The following is a 20,126-nucleotide window of genomic DNA, read 5'->3' on the forward strand; positions in this document are numbered from 1 at the left end:
CTTAAAAATCCAAAGATACCTAGAGGCACTGCAGCAGGAAGGAGAAACCACACAGGCAGCATTGGAAACATCTTTAATTCGGTGACTGGGTCCAGTGTTTCGGCACGACCCATCAACAGTGGGCAGACATCACACATCCGCCACTGAAGAGGGAGCAGAACCCTAGAGGGGATGCTCCCATTTAGCTATGTCCTGCTTCCAGCATCTAGGCAGACTTCCGGGCTTCTGTGTCCTGCACAGCTCAGCTAGAAGCCTCTTAGGCCTGCCGTAGGGCAAACATGGAGGCCCCCCACTCCTCCTCATCACTGGATTTGTTAGTTGGGGGGGAGCAGTTTAGCGCCACAGAAAATTCGCTGTCAGTTCTTGGTCTGATGGGTCTTAGGGAGGCGCTTCTGTAGAAGAGTCCAGGCTTTTTCCACCTTTGGCCAGTCCAGAATGGTAGAAGAAAAGACGGGGTCAGGGGGACAACCACTGGACCTTCCCTCCCCACAACTTCCCTTTGCACCAACCTGTCGCTGCGTGACATGTGGGTCCCACAAGGTGCTCAGAACCACATGGCTCTGCTCCACAAGCTGCTGCCCGCTCATCTGGCTCTGCAGCCGGCTTTGAGCAGCTGCTTCGCTCAGTCCATCCCTCTCTACAATGCGTCGTACAGCCTAGGCACAGAGGACACACCGATCAGGAAGGACCCCAGCTCAGTCTACTGGATCACAGCAGGAGACTACCTGCAGTGAGCTCAGACGGGGTAGAGTGGGGTCCTGATACCTCGGTCTCGGGGATGACAATGGTCCACACCTCGTGAACCATATTCTGCCAGCCGGCTTCCAGCAGCATAGCGGCATCGATCACACACACCGTCTTTCCTGTGGGGAAGCCCTAGTCACTGCCAGCAGCACCTTGACACTTGTTACCGCATGGGGCCAGGGAAGACGCCACCTAACTTTCCCACTCTGGCCTAACTTTCCCACTCTGGCCACTACCGTCATCCCGCCCACTCACCCTTCGCCACAGCCAAATCCATCTCCTCTCGAGCCAGCTTCGCGATAACTGGCCACACAATATCTGTGAGGATCTTCAGCTGCTTCTGGGGAGGGGGTCAGAGAGCGGGCAGAGGTTAGCATCCCTGAGGAGGTGGGGGCTGGGAGCAGATGAACAGAAACAGACTTCGGGAATAGGGGGTTCCGCCGGTTGGCAGCAGCTGAAGAGCTCTTGAAGCGGTTTGCGCGTTTACCTTGTTGCCAAACACCCGGCTGCCCAGGACCTTCCTGTTGATGGTGCCATCTTTATGGAGAATATCTGGGTGACAGAGAAAGACAGCTAAGTACAGAGGCCAGCCCATCTTCTCACCTTCGTCCACCTCCACCCCTCCACAGCTAGTACCTGTTCCAAAGGCCTCCACCACAGGCTGGTAGGCAGGGCCCCCAGGAGCATAGGCCCGATGGCCCAGATGGTCACTGTCAATGATATATGCACCCAGCTTCTTCAACCGCTGGGCTACTGAGCTTTTCCCAGAGCCGCTGATGCCCGTCAGCCCGAGCACATAGAGCTCTGACGGGATCTCTGGCCTCTGCTGCAGACAGGTAAGCGGAAACCTCAGTTACCAGGGAGTTCAGGCTCCCACTTCCCGCGGACAGCCTGTTTCTACCTTCCAGCCTTTCCAACACGCACATCTGGTAAGGAGGAAGGGAAGGAAGGCATACTTACGTTTGGAGCCTGAAGCAGGTTGCCCAGAATCCGCTGCCGGAAGCTGGAGGAGCTGACCTTGTCCTCTTCGTTTTCACTGTGGTTTTGGTCCTTCAGCAGCTGGATCTGGTATAAGGCAAGTTCCTCCTTGCCCTGAGGTGAGGGGGTAAGAGAAAAGACGGTGACTCTGGAGGCCCCAGCTGCCCTCTCCTCCTCCACCTCCACAGGCAAGATCCTTCCAGCTTCCTCCACCCCAAACTCTCCCTTCCCGGCCCTGGGGCCACAGTACTTCCAACAGGCCTTCCCGTCCCATTCCCTCTGCCAGTCTCCTTCAGGGGTTACATTCTCAAGGCGGAAGCGGTTGACGGCCATCCCCCCACGGTAGGTCTCCTCGCTGACCACCAGGAACTCCAAGGTGGGGTCAGACCCAGCAGGCCCATAGGGGTCCAGCAGGGGGACGATATCAAAAGTCAGAGAGGGCTTGATGTCCACCAGGAACTCACTCAGATGGTCCACACGCTCTGTATAAGGCTGGAGCAGCTCAGGGAGTACCTTGCCTGGAGAAGGAGCCGAGAGCAACCATGAGACCTTCCCATTGAGGCAGACAGATGCACAGGCACACTTGGGGAAGAATGCCCCTAGGCACTGAAATCTCCCCAAGCGGTGGCAGCGAGAAAGGGTGAAACTGGGAGTTTTGGGGGGAGGGGGACAAAGGGGAGGAAACAAACAAGCAGCACAGACACTGCAAGGGCTGGCATGTACCCAGAAAACGGGCCACCAAGAAATGACTGCAGAGACGAAGCAGTGCCATAGGTTTCAGCTAGGCAGGGAATTCCAAGAGACCCATTCTTAGTGTCCCCTCGCTCGCTGTCCGTGGCACCACTAGGTCACCTAAACTTATCTTCCAAACATTTATTTTCACAGTGCCAGGCGTTGTGGCATTTTGGAAGGGTGAGAGGTGGCCCTACCCTACCCTTCCTTGATCTTGGCATTGGGGGGAGCCAAGAAAATTTATCAGGTGTCCTCCACTGGCCTATTCCAGGGTCCCTCGTCCCTCTCACTCACTCTTCAACAGATCTTTGTCTGCTACTCCCACCACAAGCTGCTCCTGAGCCAGTACACACGCAACACTGAGCAACACTTTGTGGGCATTGTGCAAGCGGTCAAAAGTGCCACCCACGGCCCCACGGTGGTAGCCACGCACAGGCTGCTTTGGAGATCTGGCAACCGGGGAAGCTGGCCTTATGGTGGAGGGTAAGGGGGCATTCAGGGGCTCCACAGGCAGCTCTCCAGTTTCATAATCCGGGTACAGCAAGACAGAAGACAACTGCGAACAACAGCTGTAACAACTGGTGGCATAGCGCTCTAGCTGTTGTTTAACAGGGTTGTACTGGCTCCCATCCAGGGTCTGGAAGTCCGTAAGTACTACTTCTGGAGGGTGGGCCAGATTCTGGACGGAGGGCAGAACAGGGAGGAAAGTGCTCTTGGTCTGGATATTGGTCAGTAGAATTCTGACGTCCAGGTGCCTGAGCAGGTCGGCGCCGCTGTAGAGGTGCGTGATGAAATCCAGAACTTCAAAAGTGGCCTGCACAGGGCTGGCCTGGGGCTGGGCGTAGCCCCCCAGGTCCATGCCCGGTTGCAGGTGCACATAGAGGGTGTGATTAACCAGGCGGGCCGCCGAGGTCAGAATGGGAGGCAGGCGTGGGGCCAGGGTGGCCAGCGGCGTTGTCAGCACCAGGAGGCCAGAGCGGAATACGGCCATACTGCCCAGGCCTGCAGACAGTCAGGGAGACGAAGCGAGAGTGACTAGCTGGGCTGAGGACGAGGGCTGCAGGGGAACTCGGATGCAGGAGGAGGGACCTGGAGCAGAGCAGGGGACCGTTCGCTGATAGAAACTGGAATCCTGGCAGGGGGAACCGGCCGGGAACTCCTGAGTCATGGGGGCTGGGGCTTCAGGAATCCTAGCCCCTCTGGTTAAACTGAACCGGCATCAGCGAAGACTCGAAGACGGGGACTAGAGGGGACGCTGTGGCTCGGGCCACTTCCCTACTCACTGAGTTCTTGGGATTCTGCTTCTACTTACACCGCCGCGGAGGCGTCCTAGGCTGCGGCCCGGAAGCACTACCCTCAGACCTCAGAGCGCGGAGCTACGGGAACTCGAAGCAGTCAAACAATGCAACTCCGAGGTTGTGGCGGAATTCTCGAGAAGACCTCTGGGGAGGGGCGCGTCGGGGCGGGGCTGGGCGCAGAGGCTTCGGGGTTGCGCGAAACGCTGGCACCGGATTCTCTTGGACTGACAGGAAGCGGGCAGAGCGAGCTGCAAAGCCCGTTTAGCGGATTCCTGTTGACCTTTGCTTCCCTTAGCTTGCTAGGAGACTGTGACAAAGCCAGGACCCCTCCCGGCGTCCCTTCTCAATGCTAGAGGCGGGGAGAGTGGGGTCGCGTTGCTGTGCTTGCTCCGGGCCAGTGTTCCCAGTGATGCTGCTGGACAGTTCTACCACATCCCATTCCACATAAGGGAAACTGGGCTTCTGGGTGTTTTGGAACACTTGGGGGCGGGTCTCGTGGCTTCCTGCAACTCAGGTTTGCTGGGTGAGGCAAGAAAGCCGATCTCTGCGTGTTAGGTCAGTAATGCTGCGGTGTCAATCTCTGACCTGGGAAAAGGGAGACCTAGGGGTGAGGATGCCCGGCGAAAAAATGAGGGCTGGAAAATCATGAGGGCTAGAGAGTCGAGTTGGTAGTCGAGAGTGTGGAGGGTAAGCCAGATAGTCAACAGAAAACATCTCAGGTAAATCATCCACGGAGATCGCAAAAGGGAGATCAACCCAGCCTCAAGATTCCTAAAAAGAGCCGAGCGTTGCTCTGCGATCCCAGTTTTGATCCCAGAAGGATCGCTGCAAGTTCAAAATCAGCCTGAGTTACAAAGCAAGGCCCTGAATGTGGTAGGAGCTGACAGGAGGAGAGGAGACCAGAAGACCTGTAATGTGTGCTGTGGTCCAGAAATCTGGCCTTATAAAGTAACGAATCTGTTAAGGAATGGAGCTTCTTGCAGGAGGAGTTCAAACTGGATTTCAGAGATGGGAGTCTAAAGGAGCCGACGGCTGGGGAAATGTCACTCTTATATTCAGCACAGTTAAGTTTTTTATTTGCTTGTTTGTTTTGAGACAGCATCTCGCTGTGTCGCTGACAAAGCGTTGCTTTCATTAGGTGTCTGTTTGGCGCACTGGCCTAGGCATAAAGACAGAACAAAAGTCGCTGAAGTGGATTCATGTGTGTCCTGGGATGGGATGGATAAACAATAAATCCAATACACACCCAGTGTTGCTGAGACAATAAAGAGAACTAGAACAGAGGGAAGGAACTATACTGGAGGGGAAGGAATACTTTTGTGGCAGGGTGGCTCAGGGAAATAGCAAAGATCTGAAGAAGAAAATACAATCAGAGATCAGGGGAAAGTGGACCAATTAAAAGATGGCAAGTTGCCGGGCGGTGATGGCGCACGCCGTTAATCCCAGCACTCGGGAGGAGAGGCAGAGGCAGGCCGATCTTTGTGAGTTCGAGGCCAGGCTGGTCTACAAGAGCTAATTCCAGGACAGGCTCTAAAGCTACAGAGAAACCTTGTCTCGAAAAAAAAAAAAAGAGAAAAGAAAAGAAATAGTTGTAGCTGGATGGTGGTGGCATTCGCCTTCAATCCCAGCACTCTGGAGGTAGAGGCAGGCAGCTAGATCTCTGAGTTCGAAGCCAAACTGGTCTACAGAGTAATTTCCAGGATAGTCAGGGCAACACAGAGAGATCCCGTCTCGGAATGGGTGGGGATGGGCATGGGGACAAGTGTCAATGAAGGTATTAGGGGGCCAGGAGAGCAGAAGTATGCACAGATGAAGAAGGTGGCATATGAGGTCACAAAGGATACAGGGACTGGGAAGATGATTAATGGATAAAGCCCAAAGAACATGAGTTCAGATCCCCAGATGCATATAAAAGTGTTTCCTTGGAGAGGGAGGGGGAGGGAGAGTGGGGGGAGTGGGAGGGAAATGGGAAGAAGTGGAAATTATTTAATAAATAAATAAATTTAAAATCATCATAATAATAAAGTGTGTCCTTGATGCCCTGCTGGAATGCTAGCATTGGGGACTCAGAGATCTAGGACCCTGAGGAGCAAACTGCCAGTCTAGCCAAGCTGGAATCAGTGAGATCCTGCACCAATAAATAGACTCCTGACTTCAACTGTGGACATACACACATATATACATGGGAACACACCTAGACACGCGCACAAGCCAAAAGATGCAGGAACATCATAGAAAGTCTTGAGGACTTAGGGTAAAACATTAGATTTTACTCAGATGGAGGTGGCACAAAGTATCTTCTACCCTCAAACTCTGAGGGATCAAACTCTGCTTTCTGAAGCAAGCTCAGTCCTCTGAACTAGACTCCTAGCTCAGCCAAGGGTGTTTTAAGCAGATACAATTTTACCCCCAACGCCCTTTTTGTTATTGTTGTTGAGACAGGGTTTTAACTGTGTAGCACTGGCTGGTCTGGAATTTACTATGTAGATCAGGCTGACCTCCCTCTGCCTCCCAGAATGCCTTGGCTTGTTCTTTTTGAGACAGGGCCCCTTGTATCCCAGGTTGGCCTTCAACTTACTACACAGTGGATGGATGACCTTGAGTTTTGGACAATCTTGCCTTTACCTCTCGGATTCTGAGATTACAGAAGTGCTACTTACTAGGTTTTTAGTAGTTGTAGTATTTTATGTATATAAGTGTTTTGCCTGTATATATGTCTGCGTACCACATGTGTGGCTGGTGCCAACTGGGGCCAGAAAAGGGGATAGGACCCCTAGAATTGGAGTTACAAAGAAGTTGTGAGCCTTCATGTGGGTTCCAAGAACTGAACCCAGGCTATGCCCACTTGAACAGCAGCCAGTCCTCCTAACTCCCCCTCCCCCACCAGCTACCTCTGCACCTCCCTCCCCTTGGGCTCTGTAGCAGCCCAGATTGGCTGAATCCTCTTGTGTCCACCTTTAGAGTGCTGGCATTAGAGCTGGTTCCTCCTGTATACTCTCGGGATGCATTTAAAGAAATCACACTAGGAAGTCAAGCCTGGTGGCTCAGGCCTGTATACCCAACACTTGGGAGGATCAGAAATGTCAAAGTCATCCTCAGCTACATAGCTGGTTCAAGGCCAGCCTGGTGACATGAGACACTGATTTCAACAACAATTGGGCTGATCTCAATCATCGCTGACAGTTGCTGCTGGCTCATTGGTTAAAGGCATTTACGGTTCAAGCCTGAAGACCTGGAAGTCCATGGTGGGAGAGAGAACAAAGTCCCCTGACCTCTGCACTCTGTGCCATGTTGAATGTGTCCCCCTCCACATCATGCACAATAATAATAAATAAATTTATTGGAAGAAAAAAAACCTTAACCTAGCACCTCAGACTATACATATTAGCCCTCAATCTTGACCCATGAGGAAGTTTGCACTATTTCAAATGATTCTGAGAAGGGCATTTTTGCACAGGCCTTTGATTCCAACCCTCAGGAGGCAGAGGCAAGCGGATCTCTACGAGCCAGAGGCCAGTCAGGGCTACATAGTGAGACCCCGTCAAAGAGAAAACAAATTCTAAAATAAGAAAAGGAGACTCTGGCTTAGCTCTTTTGCTGGTAGCATGGTTTGTTCTGACCCGGCTTATCCAATGCAGGCCAGCACAATTCAGATGCCACCTTGAGGGGTCGCGCACCCGGAGAGGCAAATGAGGGCACTAGAGGCGGCATCCAGGTCCCCCGGGACTCTGGCCCCTGCCTCGGATTCTTCCTGCGCCTGCAGGTCAGCGAAGGCCTCGCGGTGCATGGCAGCGACGTAACTGCTGCCGCTGGGATCCTCTGTGCGCAACCGAGTCAGCGGCAGGAAGCGGTGGGTGGAGAAGTAACGCAGGGCTGGCCGCGGGGCTCGCAGCGCGGTCAGAAAGAGCTGCGTCGGGAAGAGCAGCACCGGTCTGTGGGGGAACCACTACGGGGTGCACCGCCACGCCCCACCCGGAGACTGTGCCCGGAGGTCCCGTTTGCACCCACCTCTGTCACCTCCTCTGGGTCCTGTGCCTCTCTCAGAGCTTGCTCATAGCTACGCTGGTAATGCATGAAGAGGTGGCGGGTCTGGGCATCTGCACGCTCCAGAGCCCCGCCCGGACCACCCTCTAGCTTCTCAAAGAAGGCTGTGTGCACTGGCCCGCACTCGATGAGGCTCATGCTGCAGGGGCAACAGCAGTGACTGGTTAGTGGCTGTGACCACAAGCCTAAACTTAGCTCCACAAAGGGAGGGCACTGAGAGGGACTGTGCCCAGGTGACAGATGCTGGCATTGCCAGAGTGCTCTGGAGTCTAGTCACCTACTCGCTCTGTTTTACCCATCCCAATATGCCTTAAAGCTAGGGAGGTTTGTGAAGTGAACCTGCGCCAAGCTCCCTGCATAGCATCTAGCACATGGTGCAAACTGGAAAAGGAGGGCCAGAGGCATTGCTCAAGAGTGTCTTCAAGTTTGGGGTTCCCAAACTTCAGAGGATTATGGAAGGCTGGTGACTCACTGGACTCCAAAGAGCGGCAGCAGGATCGCTAGACTTTCGCACAAACCCTCGAGCGCAAACTTGCTGGCGCAGTAAACTTCGTGGAACGGCAGCCCTAGGAGGGGAGTCAAGGTTGCAGAGGCCCTGGCGCTCCTCGCCTTGCTCAGCACCCCTTACTTACTCACTCTTTCCCTTTTGCTCACCCATCAAGCCTCCCACACTCGCAGTCACTAACACACGCCCGGAGCGGCGCCTCTTCATGTCTGGCAAAAAGGCCTGCAGCACCCGAACTGTCCCAACCACATTCACGTCCAGCACAGCACCCACCGCGTCCAGCTCATGCGCCTCCAGCGGCCCGAACAGGCCCCGGCCGGCATTACACACTGCAGGGAGAGAGAACAGACACCGCTCGCTCATGCATGGCTCTTTCCCACCCCCATCTTGTCCTCCCATGTTCCTTGAACTCGGGACTTCCTGGTCTGGTTGGACACTGGGTAGTAAAGCCTATTACATGTATTTCAGGTAGGCTCACCCAGCACGTCCACACGACCCTCAGTCACACGAGCCTGGGCAGCGGCCACAGATTCTGCATCCCTGACATCCAATTCCAGCGTCTCCAGGGAGCCAGGAGGGCATCCTCGAGCCCGGGCTGCCTCCAACAGTGGTCCCTGAGTCTTCAGGTCCCTCAGGGTGGCATATACTAAAATTTGGGAGGGGATAAATGACTCATCACCCTGCTTACCTGTGGGGGCTCTTCCCTGGCCTCCATGCCTGTCCCCTCCTATACCTTTGAAGCTCTGGGACTGGTCAGAAGCCAAACGAACAGCCAAGTGCAGGCCAATTCCAGAGGAGCAGCCGGTAATCAGCACTACTGTGCGGTCCATGGCCAAGGGCACTGATGTTGGGAGCAGGAAGGGTCCTAGTGGCAGGCTGGGGCTGGGTTTCTGCTTGGCTCCTTTCCAGTACCAGTGCCCCCGCCCCTTGTTGTGTCTGCCAGCAATCTCAAGGCTGAGTCAGGTCCCTGGCAGGCTCTCTCCACCCTGCTGTGGGACAAAGCAGAGGAAAGGTGGTTGTGACACCAAGCTGGCTTAGTTGGTCAGGGTAAAGGAGAGGCTCTCTAAGTACCAACTGGGTGCTCCGGTGCAAACTGAGCAGTGCCAGGCAGATCTGGCCACAGGGACAAAACTTCTGCTCAAGGAACTTCTTGTTTTTGAGACAAGGGTCTTGCCAGGTAGACCAGGCTGGCCTCAAACTTAGAGCCACCTGCCTCTTGCCTCAAGAGTGGTAGGATTAAAACAATGCTCAACCTTTTTATTTATTTATTTATTTATTTATTTATTTATTTTTGAGACAGGCTATCTTTTACCCAAGGCCACCTTCAAATTCATAATACAGCTGAGGTTGCCCTTGAACTTCTGACCCCTCCTGCCTCTGCCTTTTCAGGGTTGTTATTCCAAGTATGCACCATCATCCTCTCAAGAAGATTACCAGCTTGCTGCTGTACAACTTCTAAGGGGACCAGCGTTAAAATGGGGATGCTGAAGTGAGGCCTGGGAAGAAATGTCCCCACACCAGGCTCCACATGGACACCCACACCCTTCCAGCATGAAGGCGTATTCGACCAGTACGCTAAAATAACCAGACCAGCTCAAAACAACAGATATAATTTAATAATTGAAAATGGGGAAACTCACATGGCCGGAGTAAAAGTTCTGAGGTCCAAACAGTCAGGCGAACAGGCGCACAGAGAGCGAGCACACGTGGATCTCCAGGTTTATCTACCTGGCTCCAGGCAGCCACACCCTAGCCAGGTGTGACTAGCTGAGCTTCCCCATCATCAGCAGTATACTGCACCTCGGTTAATAGAGCCAGGCTGATTCAGCGGTTTATTGTTAACAGAAAACAGTACTTTAACCCCCCCCCCCCCCAGATGTAGGGTGACTGCCGAGAGTAGCTCATTTCCCTCCAAGCCATGGCTGACTCTGCTCCTTCTCCCAGGCTCAGGGATCACACTGTGCCTTTTCAGTTTGAAGACCTGTTCCAGCAGGTCCCTGAATCTGTCTGTCACAAAGAGGATGCCTGGGGGTGATATCTGAGGAAGATCTTCTTGGCTAGGTCCACGGTGTCCCCTTGGGGCTGACTGGGATATCTCTTCTTGTTGATAACGAAGGCCTGCTCCAATGGGAAGACGTTCTTCTCAAACTCGTGCTGTTGGAAGGGGACTCCTCTGGCTAGGCTCTGAGCCAGAGTTTCCACAAAGAGACACCAGCGTGGCTGGTAGTAGTCAGCCACCAGTCCCGCCAGCTGCTTATTGGCGTAGTCTAGAATGTTACCCTCAGGCCCCCACAGGGTCAGCTGGTAGCGGCTGTTCTGGTCATAAAACTGGGCCTCCGCTTCACTCACAGCCACTGCCCGGGCCTGATCCAACCAGCTACCCAGCAGGAAGCGGCTGTCACTGGCCAGCAGCTCCTCTAGGGCAGGCAGGAGCTTATAGGCCAGCAGGCCTCCAGCCCTGAGCAGGAGATCCAGCTCCCCCTTCAGGTAGGCGGTCCTGGCCTCCTCATAGCACAGACTGACCAGCTCTTGCACTGCTTGCCGGGTGACATCCAGCAGGTCATAGCGGAAGGCTGGACTGGCGGTCAGGTTGGGAGCCGCTGCCAACAGCAGTCGCCAAGCCTCAAATACATCTGATCGGTTGTACCAGACGGTGGTACTCATCCGTAGGGATGGCCTCTTGACCAGCGGGCTCCGATTGTGCCCACTGCAGGTTTCTCCAGAGCAGTTGTAGACACTCCTGAGAAGGAGTCTCCAGGCTGCCTCCGCATCCGGTTGGGAGATCCCATATCGGCGACTGGCAAAGCCGCTCACCCAGGCCACCAAATCTGGCACAGGGTCCTTGCGCCAGCCCAGTTCGGCCATGAGGGCATAGACCACTTCATTCTGGCCAATGCCCTCAGGGACTATGCCAGTGCCAACCATGGTGGAGTTGGGGAAGAGGCGGGCTGCCCTGGGGCCTTGGTTCACAGCTTCCAAGGTTCCAAACAGGCCATGGTTGCCCCCAAAGTTGTGGAGCATGCACCAGATGAAGGGCTGGCCGTGGAAGGAGGCGGTGTGGATGTAAACTGGCTGGCTCTCGGCAAACAGGTCCAAAACCAGGAGACGACCACGGGGCACAGCCTCCAGCACAGCCTTGACCTGAGCAGGGCCCCAGAACTGGGGCTGATGCTGGAAAAGCCAACCTTGGAGCAGCCACACAGCATCAGGGTCCACTGAGGGAGGTGAGGGGGAGGGCAAAGAGAGAGATGATGAGGGTGATGTGGACCCTATTCTGCCCAGGAGGAAAGAAGGCAATTGTTACATGGCACATCATCACCCATGTCTTATCCACCTGCTGTTCTGCCATCCCTGACCCCTCTCCCCAACCCGCCTCCTCTAGGATAGTACTTAGCCAGCTTCTTGGACATCAGAGCTACCCTGAAAGTTTAAGACATGGATGCTTGGGCCCCAAATTCTGGACCTGCTCAATAAGGAAACCCAGGGGTTGGACCTGAGAATCCTCATATCTGGAAGTATTTGGGTCGAGATAGTGTTGGAGTATGTTTCTCAAGGGTTCATAATTAAAAGATTAAAATTTCATGCCTGATCTCCACTGTGAGACTAAAAAGGTGGAGACTCAGGTCTGCAAGATGGCCCTGCTAGGGAAGGTTCTTAGTGCTAAACCTGACACCCAGAGTTCTATCCACAAGCCCACACGACTGAAGGAAAGAAAAGGCTCCTACAAGCTTTCCTGTGACTTCCGCATGCCCCTTATTTTTTCCTTAGTTGAAAAGCTACAGCCAGGGCTGGAGAGATGGCTCAGAGGTTAAGAGCACTGACTGTTCTTCCAGAGGTCCTGAGTTCAATTCCCAGCAATCACATGGTGGCTCACAGCCATCTATAATGAGATCTAGTGCCCTCTTCTGGCCTGCAAGCATACATGGAAGGAATGTTGTATACATAATAAATAAATAAATCTTTTTTTTTAAAGCTACAGCCAGTGCCATGGTAGTGCACACTTTTAATCCCAGCACTTGGGAGGCAGAGGCAGGTCGATCAAGGCCAGCCTGGTCTACACAAGGCCAGCCTGATCTACAAAGCAAGATCCAGGACAGTCAGGGCTGTTATACAGAGAAACCCTGTCCCAAAACCATTCCCCTCCCCCCACCAAAAAAAAAAAAAAGAAAAGAAAACAGAAAAAAAAAATGAGACTTGGGCCTCTGGCTCCAGATCATGCCTGGAGAAGCATAAGCCAATGTGTGCCTTTCGGGATGACCCATCAGGATGACAGAGGGCTCTCCATCACCTGGGCCCCTCCTCTTCTGTAAGTGGTAGATAGAAGTCTTGGCCTCATATCTGTTGGACAGGATGGATGTAGAACCTCTAGGCTTTACAACTGATTCCAACAATGAGGTGGAGACCAAATAAATTATTGTTGCTGTTGCTTGGTTTTGAGACAGGGTCTTTCCACCTCAGCCAGGTTGTCCTGGAACTCACTGTGAAGTTCTGGTTGGCCTCAACTCAGAGATCCACCTGCCTTTGCTTCCCGAATACTAAAATTAAAAGTGTGTGCCACCATGACCAGCTCCAAATAAAAGCTCTGTTATTGCTGCTGTTCGTGTATATGGTGTGTATGTGTGCGCATACATGGGGAAGTCGCAGAACAACTTTGTGGAGCTGGCTCTCCACATCTTTTTGTGGGTTTCATTGATCAACTTTAGGTTGTTAGGTTTGAATGCCTTTACTCACCAAGGCATCTCGCTGCTAATACCACCTCCTTCTGAAGTAGCCCAGGCTGGCCTTGAACTCCAAATCCTCCTGCCTCTGCCTCCCAAGCACTAGGGTTACAGGCCTGAGCCACCATGCCTGGCTTAAAATATTTTTATTTTTATTCACTTATTTGTTTGTTTGCTCGCTCAAGACAGGGTATCTCTGTGTAGCCCTGGCTGTCCTAGAACTTGCTCTGTAGACCAGGCTTGCCTGGAACTCAGAGGTCCACCAGCTTCTGCCTTCCGAGTGCTGGGATTAAAGGCATGCACCACCACTACCCAGCTTAAAAATCTCATTCATAAATTGTGCTCAATGGCTTCTACCCTGCTCTATGAGATGAAGCAACAAACACCGGGAGGGAAAGAATCACTTGCCAATATCAGCCAGACCTCAGCACCCAGAGGGGGTAAGTAGCATGGCAGATGTGCACAAAAGCCTGTTGAGCTGGAAAGTGTGGTATCCCCAGGGTACAGGTCCTCCTCCCACCCACCCCCTCTCCGATGTCCCAAGGGGTTTCCAATCCACCATACCCGCAATCATGGCCTCAAAGACAGCTGCAGTGGCTGCGGTGAGGTAGGAAGGCTCCGAAGAGGGTGGCTGCATCTCGTTGAAGGTGTCAGCCCCGTAGATATGATCTGTGCCAAACTCTTTGGTCAGCTCCCGCAGGAAGAGGCTCCCGATGAGGGGGAATACGGGGTCTCCTGGAGCCAGAAGGAAGGAGCACGAGTAGGAGCAATTGAAGTGTCCCCAGCTGCCTAACTGGGTGACATTGGCCTGTGGGAACACCCTATGGGGGAAAAAGAGGCTCAAGGTTGGCAGAGGCTGATGCAGTGTTTGGCTTGGTCTTATACCTCTCATTGGCCTCACATCTGTGGCTTTCTGGAATGTGTCTGAGTTTCTCACACCGCCATGTCTTTACACACGCTACATCCCTTGCCTGGTACATTTCCTCCACCTCTAAGGCTTATCCGCCCCATTCTTCCTCACTGTCCCCAAGAGTCACCTGTCTAAACAGGCTCTGCTATCTTCCTCTGCCAATTATTTCTCCGTAGGGACAGAGACCTTTGTCACTGCAACCCCAGGACCCAGCACGGGACTGGATCTGACATCTGTAGACACCTGGGAAGATGTTCACTGAATGAGAAGAAGGGTCCCACCGCTTGGTGAGCAGGAGGGAGAGGTGGCCCATACATGGTGATTGTGAGGGGAGCCAGGTGCTCCTAGGCATGATGGGGCCACCAGGAGGTGCTGGCAAGGCTTTACGAAGGAGGAGACTCATCTGGACCTCAAAGGTCTGTCCAGCCAGAGGAGAAGACAGGGTACAAAACACGGGCAGAGACCAACACACTCCCTGGGCCACTGACAAGACCAGCTGCTCACTGACATTCTGTGCTTGCATATACATACCCAAGGTTTGCAGGAACTACCTTTTACTTAGTAATTTTTCATTCCTTTTCTTTATATATACTTCTATTAAGTAATAATAATAATAACACACACACTAAATTAAACTTAGGGACTGAAGCAATATCTCAGTAGTTAAGAACACTGGCTGTGCCAGGCCGTGGTGGCAGATACCTTTAATCCCAGTGCTGTGGGACAATGGTTTTACCCTGGAAAGATTTGTTTCTTGTACTAGTTTAATAAAATGCTGATTGGCTAGTAGCCAGGCAGGAAGTGGAGGTGGGGCAACGAGAACAGGAGAATCCTGGGAAGAGGAAAAGTCAGTCTGCAGTTGTGATCCAGAGACAGAGGAAGCCAGACACAGAGCAAGCAAGATGTGACTGTCTTGCCGAAAAAGGTACCAAGCAATGTGGTTAACACAGACAAGTATGATGGGTTAATATAAGTTATAAGAGTTAATAAGAGGGTTGGAGAGATGGCTCAGAGGTTAAGAGCATTGCCTGCTCTTCCAAAGGTCCTGAGTTCAATTCCCAGCAACCACATGGTGGCTCACAACCATCTGTAATGGGGTCTGGTGCCCTCTTCTGGCCTGCAGGCATACACACATACAAAATATTGTATAATAAATAAACAAATAAATAAATAGAGTTAATAAGAAGCCTGATTTCTACTAGATCAATCAGTTTATAATTAATGTAGACCTCTGTGTGTTTTCTATGGGACTGAACGACTGAAGGACCGGGTGGGACAGAAATCCCTGTCAACATCCCAGCACTTGGGAGGCAGAGACAGGCAGATCTCTGTGAGTTCGAGGCCAGCCTTGAACTGGTCTACAGAGTAAGTTCCAGGACAAGCTCCAAAGTTACACAGAGAAACCCTGTCTCAAAAGATAAAACAAAACAAAACAAAAAACAAACAACAAAAAAAAAACCCCACCAAAAACCCCAAAACCAAAACAAAACACTGGCTGCTCTTCCAGAGGACCAGGTTTGATTCCCAGCACTTACATGGAAGTTCACAGCCATCTGTCACTGCAGCCTTAGGGGATCTGATGCCCTCTTCTGCTCTCCACCAGCAGCAGGCATGAATGTGGTACACACACACACACACACACACACACACACACACACACACACGCACACACACACACAGGCAAAACACCCATACACATAAAATAAACTAAACCTTTTAAATTTGGTGAGCTTTCTAAGTTTGATGCTAATAATTTGGGAATACTTTAAGATTCACTGACTTTTATGTGCATGAGTGTTTATCTGCATTTATGCAGGTGTCTGCAGCACCTGAAGTCATCGGATCCTCTGGAACAGGAGAGACAGACGGCTGTGAACTACCACGTGGGTGCTGGGAACTGAACCATGGTCCTCAGCAAGAGCAGTGGGCCCTGACCCCATGAGTATAAATTTACATATAGAAAGCCTGGGTTTCTCTATGTAGTTCAGGCTGGCCTGGAACTGGCGGTGTCCCCACCTCAATCTCCTGAATACAAAGATCAGAAGAGTGTGTCCCATCCTACCCAGCAATGGACCCATTTTACAAGCAAGAAAACTGAGTCAAGGAGACGTCAAATCATCTGTCCAGGCAGTGGCCAATGGCAGAACCAGGAGTCAAGAGACACCAACGTCCAGAGCTTCCGTGTTTACACAATGCTTTCCAGGGCAAACCTTTTCCCTTTGAGTTGAATAAGGAGGGCCTCACCTGGTAACAGCCTTGGGGACGTGTCCTGCGAAGGCTGGCAGCACTGGGATCATGCCAAAGGAGCGCATCCGGTCCAGGATCCGATGCTGAGAGGGACAGAGGTCAATGTGCCAGGACCTCTGCTGGGGGAGGCCCTTGCTTATTCGGGGAGGGACATTCCCTGTGGACCACTTAAGAGCTTGAGGGCTAAGCACCCCCATCCCTGGGTCTGAGACCACCCAACACCCATTCCTTCCGTCTTTTCCTTCTCCACTCCTTACTTGCAGGTAGACTTGCTTGAGGTGCCAGGAGAGGGGCAAGGGGCCACCCCACGTGTGCAGGTTACCCATGCGTTCCCAGGCCAGGAAGGCCGGACCGGTGAAGTATTCATCAATCTCTGACTGGGTCAGGCCCAAGGCCAGGTATACCTGCAGAAGGAAGAGCCCCCACCCTGTAAACACGTGACTCTCTGTTCATCACGGCTCTACGCTGGGTGCTGCTGCTATAATACAGAACTGGAGTCCAGCCTGCAGGGAGCTCCAGTCCAGGAGAAACGGACCTGCTGGGTAGGAGAATCCACAAAAAACAATGCCTTTGTGGGACGGGTGAAGATATTGGACCTAAAGGGGCTTTCCTTGTGACCCACGGAGAGTCTCTATGCCAGTTCTTTTTTTTTTTTTTTATTTTGTTATTTTGTTTGTGAACTTTACTTAAGCTATGGTTAGCGGTGGTGGCGCACACCTTTAATCCCAGAACTTGGGAGGCAGAGGCAGGAGGATCTCTGTGAGTTCGAGGCAAGCCTGGTCTACAAGAGCTAGTTCCAGGACAGTCAGAACTGTTACAAAGAGAAACCCTGTCAAAAACAAACAAACAAACAAATAAATAAATAAATGGAAAAAAAGAAAAAAGAAAGCAAACTGGGCGGTTAAGAGCACTGGCTGTTCTTCCAGAAGTCCAGAATTCAATTCCCAGCAACCACATGGTGGCTCACAACCATCTGTAATGAGAACTGGTGCCCTCTTCTGTACTTGAAGACAGGTCACTCATATACATAAAATAAATAGGTAAATATTAAAAAAGAAAATGTTGTGCTGTGGTCTGGCAGGATGGAGACACCCAGGCAGCTTGCCTCACAGTCTTTGTGTTTTGGGGTTTTTTTTTGTTTGTTTGTTTGTTTGTTTTGGTTTTTCGAGACAGGGTTTCTCTGTGGCTTTAGAGCCTGTCCTGGAACTAGCTCTTGTAGACCAGGCTGGTCTCGAACTCACAGAGATCAGCTTGACTCTGCCCCATGAGTGCTGGGATTAAAGGCAGGCGTGCGTCACCATTGCCTGGTGACTCACAGTCTTGAACATAGGGAAGATCTGAAGAAGAATAAGGAGGAGGAGGACACGCAGTCTTCATCCCTTACAAGGTTCTATTGTTCTAGAAAACATTTTAAAGTTTGCGTGTTTTTTTTTTCCTTGTTAATCTGTCTTTTATAACAAAACTCCAGACAGGAACCCAAAAAGGTTAAAGGGGGTGGGGTCGGGGAGATTCCCTTGCTTACAAAAATCAACTTTTTTCCTGCCTTCTCTGATCTATGTTGTTCTAGGTCAATGCAGCTGGAAGGCGCCGCCATTGGGATAGTTAGAGCAAGAACACACTTGGAAGCCTGGTAGCCAGTAACAACTCAGTTTGTTTACAAGCAATTTGCTTCATTAAGATCAAGAAAGGAAAGTAAGCCTGCCTTGCTGGCTCATATCTGTGCTCCCGGCACTTGGAAGCTGAGGCTGGAAGGTTGCAGTAAGTCCGAAGCCAGCTTGTCTCAAAAAAAGAGGAGGAGGAGGAGGAGGAGGGGGAGGGGGAGGGGGAGGGGGAGGGGGAAAGGGAAAGCAAACTGAGAAAATCAGGAGGAACAAGTCAATATAAGCAGTGTTCCTCCATGGTTCTTGCCTTCTACCTGGCTTGAGTTCTACCTTGGTTTCCCTCACTGATGAACTATGGTTGGGATGTGTAAACCAAATGAGCTCCTTCCTTCCCTAGTTGATTTTAGCCATGGTGTTTTAGTATAGCCAAGAGAAAGCAAAGTAAGAGAGTAAGGTTGGCCAAAGGGAAGGGAATTAGCCAAGACTACTTCATTAGTAGAGGAGCCTTGCCTCCCCCCCCTCCACCAGAGTCTTTGAACTCACTACCTAGCTGAAGATGACCTTGAACTCCCCTCCCCCTTTTGTTTCTCCTGTTTTTTGGAGACAGTTTCTCTGTGTAGCCGTGGCTGTCCTGGAACTCGCTCTGTAGACCAGGCTGGTATTGAACTCACAGAGATCCATCAGCCTCTGCCTTCCATTAAAGGACTGCACCACCACCGCCCCATCTTGAATTTCTCATCCTCCCACTACTACCTGAGCGCTGGGATTGCAGGCATGTACCACCATTTCCAGTTGTTTCAATGGACTGCCGGAGTCTCACCTACAGTAAGCTCCCAGTTTATCCCACCCAGGGAAGCCTCAGTCCCCCAGGGCCAGTGGGTGTGTAAGTCGGGCAGGAGAGTGTGAGGGGCCAGGTTGGCACAAACCCGCTGCCAGATGGCCTCCTGGCCACTCCAAGCCAGAGCCAGGTTGATGCCATTCAGCGCCATCCAGTCAATCTCTTGCTCCCAACGGGCCCAGTCCCACCACACGAAGGAGTAGCTGTGCGTGCACACATTCTGGTAATAGCGGTACCTGCGGGTAGGGGGCACATTATTGGGGACATAGGGGATGCCCCACTCACCCATCACCCTGGAACACCTCAGAGGCAGCCTGGCTCTGGAAGACTACCCCCAACACACATACACACACGGGACAATGGGCACAGGTCTCCAAGGGGCCCCTCTACTGCTCATTCCAGATCCACCCAGGTAAAAGCCAACACCTAGTGCTGGACCTTCTCTCGGGGCTTCGTAACCTTTAGCGATTGTGGAAACATTAACTCCATTTTCATTGAAAATGTCCAGACCCTCTACTGTGCATTGTGGGAGGAGTGTGTCCTAATATGTCAGTGCCCTAAGGCAAAATCGGTCTCTATCCTGAAGTGGATTCTCAGTTCCTACAGTTTTATGAGGTGGACGGATGTGCGAACACCTCATGCCCATACAGTGTGCCAAGTGCTAGGATAAGAGCCTGGGACTTCGGGAACGGTCACTCCACAGCATCATCAGAGAGGCCAAGGGAGGGGCATGGGATGCATGGACCCTGAGAACGTTTTTGAAATTCTACCATCACACGCATACTCTCAATCAGCAGCGTGGCGGGCGTCATTATTTGCAGCAGGGGCTCTAAGAAGCCAAGGAACTTTGCTTAAGAACATGCATCTATTAGAGAGGACCTAAGATTTGAAGGCACCGTGGTGGAACCCCAGAGCCAGCACTTTCTTATCCGTCTTCCAGGTGTCTAACTGCGGCTATCCCCCACCCTAGCGTGGAGGGCCTCAACAACGGTGGGTGCCCCGAGGCTACAGGCCGCTGCCCCAGCCAGTTGGGACCTACAGCGTCGATACCTGTTGGGCGTGGCCTCGGTCAGCTCGTCGTGCACAGCGGGCAGCGGCCGGGGCAGGTGCAGCTGAGAGCCGGACCAGGCCACCTGGCAGCCGCAGAAGTCGCGCAGATAGCGGTGCAGCCCCGCAGCGGCCGCCACTCCCGTGGAGCCTCGCACACGCACCGGCGCCCCGCCGCCGCCGCTCAGGCTGTAGGTGTCCAGACCCGACTCGGCCGCCAGCGCGCGCTCTACGGACACTAAGAAATCGGCTGCCGGTCCGGGTCCCAGCAACCGGGCCACCAGCTCCCGTACGGCCTCTGCCTCCCGAACCTCGTCGCCCACTGAGCCCCCGGCCAGGAGTAGGAACCCCAGAGCCACGGCCAACACCACAGCTTCCATGATGCCAACCTTGCGGCGGACCATTCACAACCAATACCTAGCTCAGAGCCAGAGGCGGGGCTGCCCGCATCCAATCGGCTACGG

At 52.6% G+C, this 20,126-nt stretch overlaps 3 protein-coding genes across 4 annotated transcripts; all 3 read right to left on the bottom strand.

Annotated features, from left to right (window-relative positions):
• Window positions 1-56: 56 nt before the first annotated feature.
• On the bottom strand, window positions 57-3,922 carry Coasy (Coenzyme A synthase). Of its 2 annotated transcripts, none has more exons than XM_038325979.1 (10): window positions 3,767-3,922; window positions 2,749-3,456; window positions 2,026-2,240; window positions 1,705-1,836; window positions 1,381-1,567; window positions 1,232-1,296; window positions 1,000-1,084; window positions 766-863; window positions 510-656; window positions 57-419 (listed from the first exon to the last, which is right to left on the bottom strand). In XM_038325979.1, the coding sequence occupies exons 2-10, from the start codon at window positions 3,443-3,445 to the stop codon at window positions 357-359; spliced, it is 1,689 nt and encodes a 562-aa protein (XP_038181907.1). In that variant the 5' UTR covers window positions 3,446-3,456; window positions 3,767-3,922; the 3' UTR covers window positions 57-356. The 2 variants fall into 2 exon arrangements, with proteins under 2 accessions (XP_038181907.1, XP_038181906.1); XM_038325978.1 differs by having other exon boundaries at window positions 1,381-1,570.
• Window positions 3,923-7,113: 3,191 nt separating this feature from the next.
• Hsd17b1 (hydroxysteroid 17-beta dehydrogenase 1) lies at window positions 7,114-9,168 on the bottom strand. Its single transcript, XM_038328707.1, has 6 exons — window positions 9,035-9,168; window positions 8,780-8,947; window positions 8,451-8,630; window positions 8,269-8,362; window positions 7,761-7,935; window positions 7,114-7,659 (listed from the first exon to the last, which is right to left on the bottom strand). The coding sequence occupies exons 1-6, from the start codon at window positions 9,129-9,131 to the stop codon at window positions 7,402-7,404; spliced, it is 972 nt and encodes a 323-aa protein (XP_038184635.1). The 5' UTR covers window positions 9,132-9,168; the 3' UTR covers window positions 7,114-7,401.
• A 727-nt stretch (window positions 9,169-9,895) lies between these two features.
• On the bottom strand, window positions 9,896-20,067 carry Naglu (N-acetyl-alpha-glucosaminidase). Its single transcript, XM_038328706.1, has 6 exons — window positions 19,666-20,067; window positions 18,704-18,851; window positions 16,434-16,580; window positions 16,174-16,259; window positions 13,584-13,840; window positions 9,896-11,516 (listed from the first exon to the last, which is right to left on the bottom strand). The coding sequence occupies exons 1-6, from the start codon at window positions 20,064-20,066 to the stop codon at window positions 10,312-10,314; spliced, it is 2,244 nt and encodes a 747-aa protein (XP_038184634.1). The 5' UTR covers window position 20,067; the 3' UTR covers window positions 9,896-10,311.
• Between the last annotated feature and the right edge of the window lie 59 nt (window positions 20,068-20,126).

This window comes from Arvicola amphibius, chromosome 4 (assembly GCF_903992535.2).
Source record: "Arvicola amphibius chromosome 4, mArvAmp1.2, whole genome shotgun sequence".
NCBI classification, from domain to species: domain Eukaryota; kingdom Metazoa; phylum Chordata; class Mammalia; order Rodentia; family Cricetidae; genus Arvicola; species Arvicola amphibius.

Coding starts and splice junctions, on each gene's coding strand:
- Coasy (XM_038325978.1), bottom strand. CDS start 3,445: ATGGCCGTATTCCGCTCTGGCCTCCTGGTGCTGACAACGCCGCTGGCC. Junction 1,085..1,231: donor GCCGGGTGTTTGGCAACAAG/GTAAACGCGCAA, acceptor CCCCCTCCCCAG/AAGCAGCTGAAGATCCTCAC. Junction 864..999: donor GGATTTGGCTGTGGCGAAGG/GTGAGTGGGCGG, acceptor GCTTCCCCACAG/GAAAGACGGTGTGTGTGATC.
- Hsd17b1 (XM_038328707.1), bottom strand. CDS start 9,131: ATGGACCGCACAGTAGTGCTGATTACCGGCTGCTCCTCTGGAATTGGC. Junction 8,631..8,779: donor GGGTCGTGTGGACGTGCTGG/GTGAGCCTACCT, acceptor CTCTCCCTGCAG/TGTGTAATGCCGGCCGGGGC. Junction 8,363..8,450: donor GAGTGTGGGAGGCTTGATGG/GTGAGCAAAAGG, acceptor CTCCCCTCCTAG/GGCTGCCGTTCCACGAAGTT.
- Naglu (XM_038328706.1), bottom strand. CDS start 20,066: ATGGTCCGCCGCAAGGTTGGCATCATGGAAGCTGTGGTGTTGGCCGTG. Junction 16,581..18,703: donor AGGAGGCCATCTGGCAGCGG/GTTTGTGCCAAC, acceptor TTCCTTCTGCAG/GTATACCTGGCCTTGGGCCT. Junction 13,841..16,173: donor GTCCCCAAGGCTGTTACCAG/GTGAGGCCCTCC, acceptor TTTCCCCCATAG/GGTGTTCCCACAGGCCAATG.